Here is a 14,220-nt window from a genome sequence, read left to right as displayed (position 1 = left end):
AAGATTATATATAGCGGGAGCAAAATACAAAAAGAAATGAAGTTGGGGAAGGAGGTGAAATGGATACAAGGGAATCTGATAATGAACAATTGTCCGGGTAAAGACACTGGGGGACACAAGCCACCTTGGGAAAAGAAATAAATATTATTTTCCTTGATGAGAAAAACGCAACTTTTAGAAATGGTGGGCTATTTATCATCGTGTATACCCAACGGTTGTGCTTTCCATTTTTAATCTTCCATTGAAAACACTATTATCCTTGTTTCTTTTCCTTTTTTTTTTTTTTTTTCCTTTGAGACAGGGTCTTGCTCTGTTGCCCAGGCTGAAGTGCAGTAGCTCAATCATGGCTCCCTGCAGCCTCGACCTCCCAGGCTCAAGGGATTGTCCCACTTTAGCCTCTCAGGTAGCTAGGACTACAGACATACACACATGACCAGCTAATTTAAAACATTAAAAAAAAATCGTAGGCCGGGCACGGTGGCTCAAGCCTGTAATCCCAGCACTTTGGGAGGCCGAGGCGGGTAGATCACGAGGTCAAGAGATCGAGACCATCCTGGTCAACATGGTGAAATCCCGTCTCTACTAAAAATACAAAAAATTAGCTGGGCATGGTGGCGCGTGCCTGTAATCCCAGCTACTCAGGAGGCTGAGGCAGGAGAATTGCCTGAACCCAGGAGGCGGAGGTTGCGATGAGCTGAGATCGTGCCATTGCACTCCAGCCTGGGTAACAAGAGCGAAACTCCGTTTCAAAAAAAAAAAAATTGTAGAGCTGGGATCTCACTATGTTGCCCATGCTGGTCTGGAATTCATGGCCCCAAGCAATCCATTTCCTGCCTCAGCCTCCTCAATGTGCTGGGACTACAGGCGTAAGCCACAATGCCTGGCAAAATCAGTATAATCCTTACCTAAAAATTTAATGACATATTATCTCTGGAATGTTATTTCAAACTCTCTTTGGAATATCTGCAAATGATCAAAAAATTTGAAATGTTTTCTTGTTTTTTATAAACTATTAGGTGGAAAAAACACTCACTTTTCAAACTATCAACTACAGGCTGAATTTCCAGAGAGTATAGCTTTAAAGGTTTCCTTTTTTTCTCTTAACCCAAATAGCCTGTGTACACGTTTCAGTACATTTTTTTCTACATCTTTTAATATTAGCCTTAAGTAATGAATGGCGGGGATGGAAGAAACTTGGTCCAGTTGAAAAGAATTCATTATTTTTTTCCTATTTTGCAGAATATCATTTTAAATAAGTGTTAGCCTGGAGAAGGTTTTTATTGTTTTCAACCACAGGCTTTATATTACCTTAAAAAAAAAAAAAAAAAAAAAAACTCTCAGCCGCAAGTTGGATGCTTCTGGCAGCAATACAAATCTAGCACCACCCAGGGAGGGAGTGTGTTTGCTTCTTCGCTCACTTCTATCAGGATAGAGGAATGCTGGACATCCAGAGACAAGGGAGGCTGCAATTCGCTGCTCCCCAGCCCCACACCTTGGGCCTCCCTTTGGAACACACAGGTAAGTACCTTGTGGTGCTGATTCAAACAGAGTGTCCTACTTCATTTCGAGCAAGCCACGAAAGTCAAGTGCACTGTACTGAAGGTGCATAATAGGTCTCGTCAACACCTTCAGGGAGCTCAACTTGGCCTGGCTTATATCCTAAGGTTCTTCATTCCCACCCAATAAATTCCTGAAAAGATGCTTTTGTGTTTTATTGTTATTTGTCTCTTTGCATATCACTTTGCAGCAAGCTTTACTATAGGTATGCAAAATACTAAAACAGCCACTGAATGTTTGTTTGTTTGTTACAAATCCATGGCTAGTTGTTAATCTGTTATTCTTTCACTTTCAGAAACTGTAAGGTCTTACAACAATCTTTGTTGCTGGACAAGGAAACAAAGTTTAGTTTTCAATGTCAATGTTTTAAAATAACACAAATGAATAAAATGTTAAGACTTAACATTGGACAGTGAACTGAAAAACTACAGAGATAAAATTTTCCCATAATATGGCAGTAGTTTCTAAATATAAAACTCAATGTTATAAATTTGGGCTCTTAATGAATTTTTTATATCACAAATTCTGTTTCCACTTAGATGTCAGAAACTGAGCTGGAAAAGATAAAAGTAAGAACAGCTGAGCATTTTGAAAATGATAAAAATAACATTTCTTGGTTGAAAGAAGGTAAGTTTTCTTGCTCTTGATTTTCTTTTGGTGTGAAAATTTTGCTTTTGTTTTTAAGCAAGAAATAGAATGGGAGAAGGAGGAAACATGTCCTGGCAGTTCAAATAGTAGTACTTCTGATTGTCACTTTTTTTTTTTTTTTTTTTTTTTGTGAATACACACATGGGCTAAGTGGTTGTTTGAAGATCTTTATTATTAAAATGCTTCTTATGGTCCCTGTGTTGCGGGAAACATAGATTACTTTGTTAGTAAGACTTAATATGCATTTTCTACTCAGATTTATATTATCTTTGAGGTCTTTGCAGTGCTGTGGGTTTTTCTCCTTTATAGCCAAGAAAACTAAATAATTTAAGGACAAGTATTTTTAAATAATAATCACAGAAAGGAATGCTTGCTATAGGAAAATTTGTCTACAAATAGAATCGCCATTCACTGCAATTAGAGAAGCCACCTTCCCAGGGGAGAATGCTGTCGGCCATGGGTACTGCGTGGGTAAAATGGTTGCTTGAAATACACACAGAAATCAATATGTTCTCCTATGATGAGTACAGATTTGTGCACTTTTGAAAATACATCTAAACCTGTGATTATTTACTAGAAGGCATGGTTTTATAATTTTTTGATTTTTATGATCACTTTTAATGTCTCATAAAGGAAACATTTGATATTTTATCTAAATAGTTATGCTGTGTCTTTTTCGGCATTTAATGACTTTATTAAATTTTAAAGGGGCAATTCTTAAGTAGCTGACATTCTTAAAAATTGCTTTATAAGATCATAGGAAACTCTACTAAATATGCCAAGTAAATTAGACAATGTCAAAATAATGATAATAATAATATCAACATTGACAATGTTTATTGACATTTATTGATGATTTTGCTGAATCATTATGACAACCCTGTGAAGCGGCTATTATCCTTAATTTACCAATAAGAAAATAGAGCCTTAAAGAGTTCTAGTAACTTGCCTAAAATTACAAAATTAGGAAGTGCCAGAGCTGGATTCAATGCCAGGTTGTGTGATTCTACAGCATGTGAATTTAACCACCACTTCACTATGTTCCAAAGGAAAAAATGTTTAAGTTATTTGTCAGAACATGATCTGTGCTCAAAAATGTTTTCCTGCAGTGCTGAAATCAACACCTCCAACTCCATCAAACCCTCATATCCACTCTCGTCCTTAATCTCACCCTACCCCCACCCTTATTTAAAAATACACTCATGGCCAGGTGCAGTGGCTCACACCTCCAGAACTTTGGGAGGCTGAGACTGGTGGGTCACTTGAGGTCGGGGTTCGAGTCCAGCCTGGCCAACATGGTGAAGCTGTGGTCTCTACTAACAATACAAAAATCAGTCTGGTGTGGTGGCACATGCCTGTAGTCTCAGCTACTCAGGAAGCTGAGGTGGGAGAATCGCTTGAACTCCGGAGGTGAAGATTGCAGTAAGCTGAGATTGCACCACTGCCCTCCAGCCTGTGTGACAAAGCAAGCCTCTGTCTCAACAATATAATAGTAAATAAAATTTTAAAATGATAAAAATATACTTATTTAAAAGAAAAAAAAAGATAATTTTTTTTCTACCCAATTGCCCAGCAACCAATTTTAATAGTAGGACCTCATCTATTTAAGAGACTCTACTTTAGGACAAAAGTTGATACAGACATAAAGTGTTCTCAGATTCACTTCTGTTAAAGGCTTGAAAATTCTCTAACTTCTTATTTGAAAAGTTCTTATAAATAGAATCCTTTAAAAACCACGTGAAAGAAAAAAATAGAGCATGCATCAAAGATCCCCTGTGTTTTTCTTATGAATCCCAAATCTATGAAGATAGAGATGTTCCTTACTACTTATGGAGAAGTTCATATTATTTATTTTTACTTTAATTACTTCAGGCTATGGATGTCTCATACAGAAATAATAATGAAATTGATAGACCAATCAATTGTTTCCTGAAGAATTTTCCTTAAAAAAAGAATTGTGTCCATTAAGTACAACTTAGGTATTGAATTCTTATAATCTATAAAATCTAATTTCCCAGGTGACCTGTTTTATCTCATTTGGACACTTCATTTAAGCTATGCTCAAATTATATTTACTATATTTCATAAAAGGAAATTGAGCCAGATGTTAGATGACAACATCTTAATTGGGAATTATCAGGATGAGTTAGTTTTCCAACATAAATGTTGTTTTTTTTTTTTCAATGTTAAGAAAAAGTATATGGATTGGCTTATTTTTTAAAAAGGCCAAGTGGTGCAGTAAAAAGAGCATGGCATTTGGAGTCAAGCAGGCATGGTTTTTAAATCGCAGCTCAGCCATCTACTAGCTGTGTGATTGTGCCATGTTATTTACCTCCCTGAGCCTCGGTTTCCTAGCTGGTGACTGCAATACTTGCTTTATGAGATTATGAGGATGTGATTTCATTATTTCTCTCTTTTTTCCCCCTCTTAAAAGCATTACTCAGGATAATATAATTATATTTTTTGAGAGCTTAGTTCACACTTTGAACAATCAATAGCAACAACACTTTTTATAGTATTTATATAATTTTTTTCATTTAATCCCTATAACAAGGTGGTATGCAGTAGTACTGTCTCCATTTTACAAATTAAGGGATGTAGGCTAAGAAAGACTTTAGATCTTGCTCACATTTGCAGGTCTGTTAAGTGGCAAATTGAATCTCCAGCCTAGGTCTTTCAGGTCCAAATTTTGTTTTTTTCATTAAACCACTTTATTACAGTGACTTCCACAACAGTTATCAATCAGGATTTTAAATGTGTCAACCTCCACCCTCCCTCACTCCCCTTTAAAAAAATAATACAAATACTTTCAGTTGTTCAAAAAAGTGATTTTTTTTTTCATTAGTGACAAAGTGGTCACATCTCACATGACAGTGGCTCTGCTGCCTCCCTCTGGAATTCCAGCTGAATACACCTCACTGTTAAAATAAGAGTAATCACAGCAACGCCGTATTAGGGTTGGGGAAGCACTTCACTGGAGTCACTGACACAAAGCACGGAGTGCAGTGCTTGATTCCAGAGTGAACACGCAAGCAACAAGAGTTACCACCACCATCACCATTCTGAGCACTGCTATTTGTTTCTAACTTCTCAACTTCAGACATTCATGTCATTTATCCAATTCAATTCAATGTTGTCCACTGGAGTGACTAGAGACAAGGTATGAGTGTGGCAGAGAACAATACAAAAAAGAAACATGCTCCTGCACTTGAGGACCTTATTATTCCTTCATCTCATCCAATTGTCTTGCCTTTGCCAGGAAGGCAAAGAGACTCTTAATAATGCCTTTGACTCTCCCCCAGATGGGTGATGGGCCTGTTCACATCAGTGGTGGTTTCAAAGAGCTATTATCAAAAAATAGAGTAAATTTTGCTTGAGACATACCACTGACAGACCCCCCCAACACACACAAAAAAGCACTCATTTAAAACCATGCTTGGAGAAGCCCGGTTTTAAAATAATCAGAGAAACAAGGCATGATTTAAAAATATGCAGCATTGCTTGGCACAGTAACTCATGCCTATAATCCCAGCACTTTTGGAGGAGAAGATGAGTAGATCCCTTGAGCCCAGGAGTTTGAGACTAGCCTGGGCAACATGGTGAGATATTGTCTCTACAAAAAAATAAAAACGTAAAATAAAATTAGGTAGGTGTAATGGCATGCCCCTATAGTCCCAGCTACTAGACAGGCTAAGGCCATAGATTGCTTGAGCCTAGGAGGTTGAGGCTGCAGTGAGCTATGATCACACCACTGCACTACAGCCTAGGCAACAGAGCAAGACTCTGTCTCAAAAAAAAAAAAAAAAAAGAAAGAAAGAAATATAGGCACCACGCAAGATGAGTTACATCACACAAACTGTGGGCCAAACTGTTCTAGAAATTCCAGTCTTGAAGGCAATCACAGTCTCTTTGCATAGGTGGACAGAATGAGGTGATGCTGAGAGCAAAGGCATCAGAGACTGGAAGATGCCTGTTTCTGGGCTAGGGAAATGGGCATATTAGCTTATTATTCATGAATGGAATAATGCAAAATGAAGTGAGAAAACAATTGAGTGCTGAGTGTAGGTTAAGTAGTGGACATTTGTTCTGTGTTGTCACTGCAGGTCTGAGGACAACAACTAAGAAACTGGAGGAAGGCTCATGTGCTATGAGCCTGTAAATATGTAACTGGTGTGCAAAATGGGGTGGAGCTGGCAGAGGAAAGGTTAAAGGAAAGGGGTGGTGACGGCTAAGACAGACAGCTACAGTTAGCAGCCTTGAAGTGAGAAAAAATATGACCTGAATGAAAGTCATATCAAAGAGAAGGAGAAAATAGGCCCAAATGTGAAAAACTTTAAGGAGGAAAAATTGTTATAACATAAAAATTGGGGGAAAAAAATTACAGGTGGAATAGGATGTCATGTAATACCCCATTAAGCCAAGGAGCATTCTAGGTAAGCATTTCAGTGCTTGTAGCTTACACCATTTGATACGGAAGAGAAACATCAAGATGAAGGGATTGAAGGCCCTAAATTGTTGCCATTTGCAGTTTAAAATCACAGCATTGCCAGTATTTGAACAGATTCTTCAGATTTTTCAGGAAAAACTGGAAATCTGGGTTTCTTTGTGGAATCCCCTGATTGTTAAAGGTTAAGTAGTAATAACTACAACAATAAAATACCACCCAAATACCTGGGCAAATGCAACCAGACTCTTGGGTATATTTCAGCTCACAGACTGCCAATTTGCAACTTCTGTCCTAGGAGAGCGTATCTCTAAACAAAACCTAATATAATTTTCTGAAAACTGGTTTTTCACAAACATTGCTGCATTGGCACAGATCATCTCTGTATCTGTCTATCTTTCTATTTGTCTCTCTCTCTCTCTCTCTCTCTCTATATATATATATATATAAATATATACACACATACATATTTATACATATTTATTTGTATGAGCAAAGTCAAAGTCAATGTGTATATATGTACACATATATGCATATACATACATATTTATACATATGAGCAAAGTCAAGACACCAATAATATGACTAAAAATGTGAAGCTAAGAATATTGAAATAAATTTTTAGTCCTTCAGAAAACTAGCTACCTGTAATTATTTCAGAGGAGCATTCTTTTCACAGTTGTCACCAATAGGGGAAAAACAAATCATTCCAATTTCAAGTGCTCCTTTAATGCACCAAAGCAGTAGTTTTGCAAACTTCTAACCAGATGTTGGCTTTGTCCAATTACTGTTAAATTGTGTTGTACCCAAATGGGCAAATCCATGATAGAGAAAAAAAATAGGGGGTGACAAATGGGCAGTGAACAAGATTTCCTCTCTCCTTCCATACATGCCAGGAAGGAAAGTGTGGAAGATGAGAATTCTGTAGTGATTTTGAATTAAGTATAGCTTCTTATCTGTAAGCAGTCACACAATGACAGCAATCTTTGGTGATATAAAAACCATTTTTTAGGTGCATTTTGGAGGAAACACGTCTGAACTTATTTAGTGTTGACATAGAAAAGTTAAGTTACCAGTTTTGGCACCTTGAAGACACTGGTTATCACAGTTATCAGAATTAATGAATATTAGAGACTAATAATCCAAAATACTAGAAAAGAGACTAGAGGGCCAAAATATCCAGTTTCCAAAAATTCCCTTTTCAATATAGTGCAAAATCTCAAAGCCTAATAAAAAATCTCATCTCATTCCTAAACTTCCATGTTTGTTTTCAAATGAGATGAAGAAAGTGAGACTCTTTCTCACATTTATCGACATTCATAAATTCACTGGCCTTCCCTTTAATTCTAAGGGAAGACAACTTACTTCATTTGCTCAGATAATAATTTTGGATCATGAACATTAATATAATTCTGAAATATGCATTTTATTCAATTCAGCAACCATTTGATGTGGCTCCTCTTGAACTTGGAGAAACGTGTGAGACAAAGAAACAAAGATGCCAAAAAATGAAAATGTTACATTTCCTGCCCTCAAGGAACTCATGTACTTAAGTGCTTTATTATAATGACTAAATATTAATCCATGCTAATTCTCTCACTCAGATAACTCTCATTTCTAAGAGGGACATTTTTTGTGTCTAGCTTAAAAATTAAGCCATACCAATGCCTATTTAAATTGTTAATTTCCACAAATAGCATATCTTGAGACTCTTTTTACTATGTAAACACAGGAAATGGGATCATTAGCTCTTATTCCTGTAGTCTTCATTAACTTATTCAAGTGTGTTACCTAATAACCAAAATTGGAATGAAGAAAAGGTAAAAGCCAAACAGAATGTTGTTTTGTTTTTAAGCATAGCCGACAGAAAAAAATTAGATGTAAAAATAAAGGCTCAGGCCTGTAATTCTAGCACTTTGGGAAGCTGAGGCAGACGGATCACTTCAGGTCAGGAGTTTGAGACCAACCTGGCCAGCATGGTGAAACTCCACCTCTACTAAAAATACAAAAATTTAGTGGGGCATAACGGCACATGCCTGTAATTCCAGCTACTTGGGAGTCTGAGGCAAGAGAGTCTCTGAAACCTAGAAGGTGGAGGTTGCAGTGAGCCAGGATTGTATCAGTGCACTCCAGCCTGGGTGACAGAGTAAGATTCCATCTCAGAAAAATAAAATAAAATAGAACTATCAAAGGGTGGCACATTACTTTCAAAATTCAGCATTAGTAAAAGGAAGCTTTATCAGTTTTTGAGAGGAAAAAAAACCATACACTGATTCTGGCCACATTGATGAAAAAGGTAATTTACTGAAAGATGCAAGAGTAGCTCACAACCTAGAAGAAAAAAATCCATGTTCAGGAGAGTCAGGAACTAACCTAGCTCTGGTGAGCCTGGGAGCAAGATGTAATATATTCAGATCACCATTTCTGGAATAAATTATCTCTACCTAATTTTTTATTCCTCCTATTCCCCTCCCTAAGACTCCAAGTCCCAAGGAAAAGAGCTCAATTACTTTGGCCATCAGTCTAACTCCTGGGTTGGCAAGCCAAGAAACTTGACTGACAGTACCATATGGCTACACACAATGAGAGGTGGATATTTCTTCAGAGGAAATTAAGGGCTCGAGCATCAGAATAAAGGGAGAATAGTTGCTGTGTGGCCCCAACATAATGACTTCTCTACGAGCCAGTAGCAATGACCCATATGTTTCTCCACAAGGAATAATATTTTCTTAAGAACCTGATGTGTGCTGTTGATGAAGCACTGAACATTTCAGGAAGGAGAGTACTTACTTTAAATGTATTGGCCTTCTACTGAAGTTCAAATGTCAAAATCATTTTGATTCTCTGATAACTTTAATTTATATTTAGGAAGTTCAGTAAAAGATGAGATCTTCTGTGTTCTCATAGGCTAACAAATTAAATTCCAGTGTCACATCCTACTGCTGGTGGTTAAAATTTCTTTCCAACTAAGCCTATGAAGTAGTAAGTTCATTTCATATAAAATGATGATGTTGATCCCAATGGAATGGAAGGCCTACAAGATGCCATGTCAGCCTTCAGACTATGACCAGATGAATTAATCAGTGCAAAGTCCCAATAAGTTGTTAAACAGCAGATTTAAAGACTCTCGTTCAATGATGATAGGGCAGTACATCAAATCCAGAATGATCTTAGCTCACCATTATTAATTGCAGTTTTATGAACTAGGAGTGAAGCAGTCTGTAGAGACCAGGAACTAATCCCTCCTGTCTCAATAGGAAAAAGAAAATTGTAGATAACTAGAAATTTCAAAAAAGTTACACCTTTTAATAGAGATTTTCAGTAGAATCATTCATTTTCCTGTATGTCACAACAGCTATTGATGTGACACACTTAATCAACATTAGTATAAAGAGCAATCTTATATTGAGAGGAAAAAAGTCTCTTTTGTTCTATGCCTCAGGAATAAGGACATTCTATTTCTTGTAAATTCTACAAAGAGATACTTTACTTTTATATGATTATGGCCCATTTCTTTCAGCTTAGGAACCGCATTTAGAGGGAATATACTTGCTAATAAAATGCACCTACACTAGATGTTCACCAGACCATTAGTAAAAAAAAAAAGAAAAAAAAGGAATGTGAATAGAGCAAATGAAGACATCACTCTACAGGCATAAATCATTTCAACCATTTTTAGCCATTATTCAAGCCTGTGGAGAAGTAAATGTGCAGCAAAGATGAAAAGCAAGGGCAATGACAGTAGTTTTGCCAGTGTATAACTTCAAGAAAAAGTAAAGAGGACAACTCATAGAAGCGTAGTATTAAGTAAGACATCAGGCAATTCTTCTTCTTGAGCTAAATTTCCACACCAGTATGGATCTGAAATGAAATAGCTACCCTGCAGAAGGTAAAAAAAAGTGCTTCATGATTTCTAATCTCAAACAACAGACAACAGGAGAAGAAAACCTACATTTTTAACTCCTCTTTCATGTATCAGATATATTTTATTTTTTCTATTTAGAAAATGCAACATTATAGATAGAAAATTAAATTTTCCCTAGAGTTCCCAAAAGATAGATGCTAATATTTATATTCAATATATGGAATACAAATTCCATAAAAATATGAAAAGTTTGTATAAATAAATCTTCTTGAGAATTAAGAATGTATCAAAAGTCTATATTCAGGCCACAAATTAAGAAAAGATTCCACACTTTACATGTGTCTTAAAACTAATTTATTAGAACAATATGTACAAATGCAGATTGATAAGCCATTCCTACTGTAAAAAAAAAGCATTTGTTTTGCAAAATAATGTAAAATTAATTAAACCAAATCAGCAAATGTTTTTATTTCCTGCAAGAAACAGACTTACACAAGGGATACACAATGATTGTCATGCCCAATCAAGGAACTTATAACTGAGTTGGGAAAATAAAGTATCAGCAACACATCCTGTTTACCATAGGATTCAGATAAGCACAAGCTCTTCAGCTGTATTTGAAATATAATAGAACATACAGAAACAATTTGGATGGAATTTTGCAGTAAGAAATCTCATACACACCAAATCATATGAATATACCCAATTCCTTAGATGTAGATTTACCTTAAAATTAAGAGTGTTTTGGTTTGTTTTGTTTTTAATGGATTCTGTAGGTTTGGGCTAAAACAACTATGCTGAGGAGTCGCTTTAAACAACAGAATTAATTTTAAAATATTAACTTAATTTTTTTACAGCTCTGTCTCAGAAGAAAAGACCTTTTGTGTAAAAAATCTTTATCACTCAGCCTTTTTTCTTAAAGAAAGGAAAATAATTAATATCTTCTTTTTAAATGAGGAAAAACTATAACATAAAGAGACGGAGTACTTAATAGATAGTAATGAGTTCACTTTTCCAAAGGAACTTTCTAGATGAATCATTTATTTAGTAACAAAAGAAGAGGAGAAAATTGCACTAAGGGGTTTTTGACTTTTTAAAAATAGCAACGTAACTTGGAGACATAGTGCGTTTATAGGGCATGAATATGTTGGAGTATCCAAATTCAGTACATACTGTAGGCCAACATCCATTAATTAAAAAGCAACTCACTGGCCTCTGAACTCTAGGTCAAATAACCAAGTATGGGTTTTGTAATATAACTTGTTGTATGATAGAAGAAGGTATATTTTGCTTCTGTTTTACTTAAGAAATATCAGTCTCATCTTGGATTCCCCTAGATACAACTGGGAGAAATAACTAGTTCTTAGTATTTTAGAGATGAAGTAATAATGCTAATTAGGAATCAAATTTAATTTTTGAAAACACTCAACAGGGAAAAGTAACATGGTTAAAGGGATAGATAGATAGATAGATAGATAGATAAATAGATAGATATACACACACACATAAAACTACGTTGCTGGGAACAATACACATACTTTATCTGTCTCTATGGCCTTCTAACAATACATTTATCGAATATTTTCTATTTGTAGATAACATGGTAGTTTCTATGAGAGAATCAAACACAAATAGCACTCTATGTGCCTATAATCAATGTCTGTATAATGCTGTAAGACAAGGTGGTAGTTAAGGAAAGTTTACCCCCGTAAGTCAATAGACTTAAATAAAGGAGAAATGTTAAGTATTCAATTGTTGTTTACTCAAGGGCAGGGGTGTCTCTGGCTTGTTTACCTCTATATTTGAAGTACCATAGCCCCTGAGGTGAAGCAGATGCTCAAAAATGACATGATAAATGGAAGGATAAATTTCAAAGAAGATATGAGATTCAGAGGTAGGAAACAGAACATCTAGAATTCAGAAAAAAATGGGAATTTAGCTGGACTATAAATCATGAGTAGTGTTTCAATAGGCAGTAACAATACAAACTGATGGAATATGATGGCTTAATGTGTGGAGGTGGAAAAGTCTGGGGTATCTTCTCTTCAGAGAACTATAGCTATGTTTGACTGGAGAAAGAGCATGTGTGGGAGTGTAAAACAAATCTTAGCTATATTATAAAGGGCTTTTAACACTAGGATGAAGAGTGTAAACTGAAATTTATTAGATAAAGGGAAGCTGTAAGATATATGTGGGGTTGAGTTCAGGAAGGCAGAGAGGACTTAAAGATAACTGAATCAGCTCTGTGTTTTAGAAAACATTTGTGATTTGAGGATATTATAAAGATGGATTGGAAGGGTAAAGACTGAAACCAGAGTGACTAGTTAGAAGCTTGCTGTATCCACAAATGAGAAGGCATGATTTCTGAATTTGAGATACTCGTTTGGAGGGCAATTAAAACAAAGGGTTGGAACCCAAAAGAATGCTGACCCCAACGAGCCTTGGCCATGGACTAGATATTAAGGAATCAGAGGGACAGGAGTTGTCAGAGCTTATAGAAACCTCTGGATTCAATGAGAATTTTTAATATGTGTCTCTGTGGGTATGTGCTTGAGTGTGGCTTTAGGTAAGTTATCTATTTTTTAGAAAAATTAGAAAATGAAAGGGGCAAAAATTACTCTGAATCCGAACACCCACAGACAGCCACAGTACATCTTATATGCTTTATATTTGTGTATGTGTGTGTATACAAACACACACAAATTTATAATTTTAATAACATATGATTATGCAATATTTTAATAGCATGTTTTGATGATTCATGAATTAATGTGAACACCTTTCTAGAGCAATAAACATAGATTTATGGTATCATTTCAATGGCTATACATAATGTATTCTATGAAGTAACAAAATATTTGTAACCAATTACTCAAATTTGGATATTCAGGCTGTTTCAAGTTTTTCACTTTTAAATCTCAAAGGAATTCATTACAATGTGTTTTGGTATTTCTTTATAATCTGGCTAACCCAAAGCACCACGTGAGATCCTCACATCTTACTTTTGGCCTTTGGATGACACTTTACAATCTATTGCACATCAGTGCCTCAGCTTAGTTCCATAAAATATATGTGCAAAATGTTTACAAATAAGGAAAATAAAGGTCAGAGAAGTTTAAATAATTTGGTTCAAAGTCACCCGGGTAGTAGACAACAGGATCAGGTCCCAAGTCAGATATTCTCATCCTAAATCCAGTACATCTTCCATCATAGACTTTGCTTTGAAATATTGAAGATGGCTAACCAAGAGCCCCCATTTGCACTCATTTCAACAACTAAAATTAAAGGAGATTGGAAAAGTTTGGGGAAGTCCATATAGCTGGGGTATTTTTAAGTCTATTACTTATTCAGCTGGATTCCCTAAACACGTGGCCTCAGCACGGTCATGGTGATTTTAATGAGAAAGAGGACTCAGTAATGAAATTAGACAAAGATTCAGAAGCCCACTTACCTGTAGATCACATTGATTAAATAGTTCAAAATGAATTACAACTTAGTAATATTGCTGCATTCGTATTTACGAGATAAAAGTTGGAGTTCAGCTCCCATAATATCCAGTCATTTAAGACACAAAAGAATTATAATGATTAATCATTTTAATATCTTCCCATTGATGTTGGCTAACTAAACAAAAACATGGTTGATGGAGAAGAGAAGTGGAAATCTTATTTTGTTTGCTTATCTTTGTGAAAAAAGCACTTGAAAA

At 35.7% G+C, this 14,220-nt stretch overlaps 1 protein-coding gene across 1 annotated transcript in view; it reads left to right on the top strand.

Moving 5' to 3' along the window:
* Positions 1-1,430: 1,430 nt before the first annotated feature.
* MDFIC2 (MyoD family inhibitor domain containing 2) overlaps positions 1,431-14,220 on the top strand; it is a 110,002-nt gene continuing 97,212 nt past the window's right edge. Inside the window, exons 1-2 of the mRNA XM_039477646.2 lie at positions 1,431-1,518; positions 2,097-2,184. Of these exons, the coding sequence (XP_039333580.1) occupies positions 2,097-2,184 (88 nt within the window). The 5' untranslated portion in view covers positions 1,431-1,518. The remainder of the gene's footprint in view (positions 1,519-2,096; positions 2,185-14,220) is intronic.

Source organism: Saimiri boliviensis, chromosome 8, assembly GCF_048565385.1.
Source record: "Saimiri boliviensis isolate mSaiBol1 chromosome 8, mSaiBol1.pri, whole genome shotgun sequence".
Classification (NCBI taxonomy): domain Eukaryota; kingdom Metazoa; phylum Chordata; class Mammalia; order Primates; family Cebidae; genus Saimiri; species Saimiri boliviensis.
This window is presented reverse-complemented; position numbering and strand designations above follow the sequence as displayed.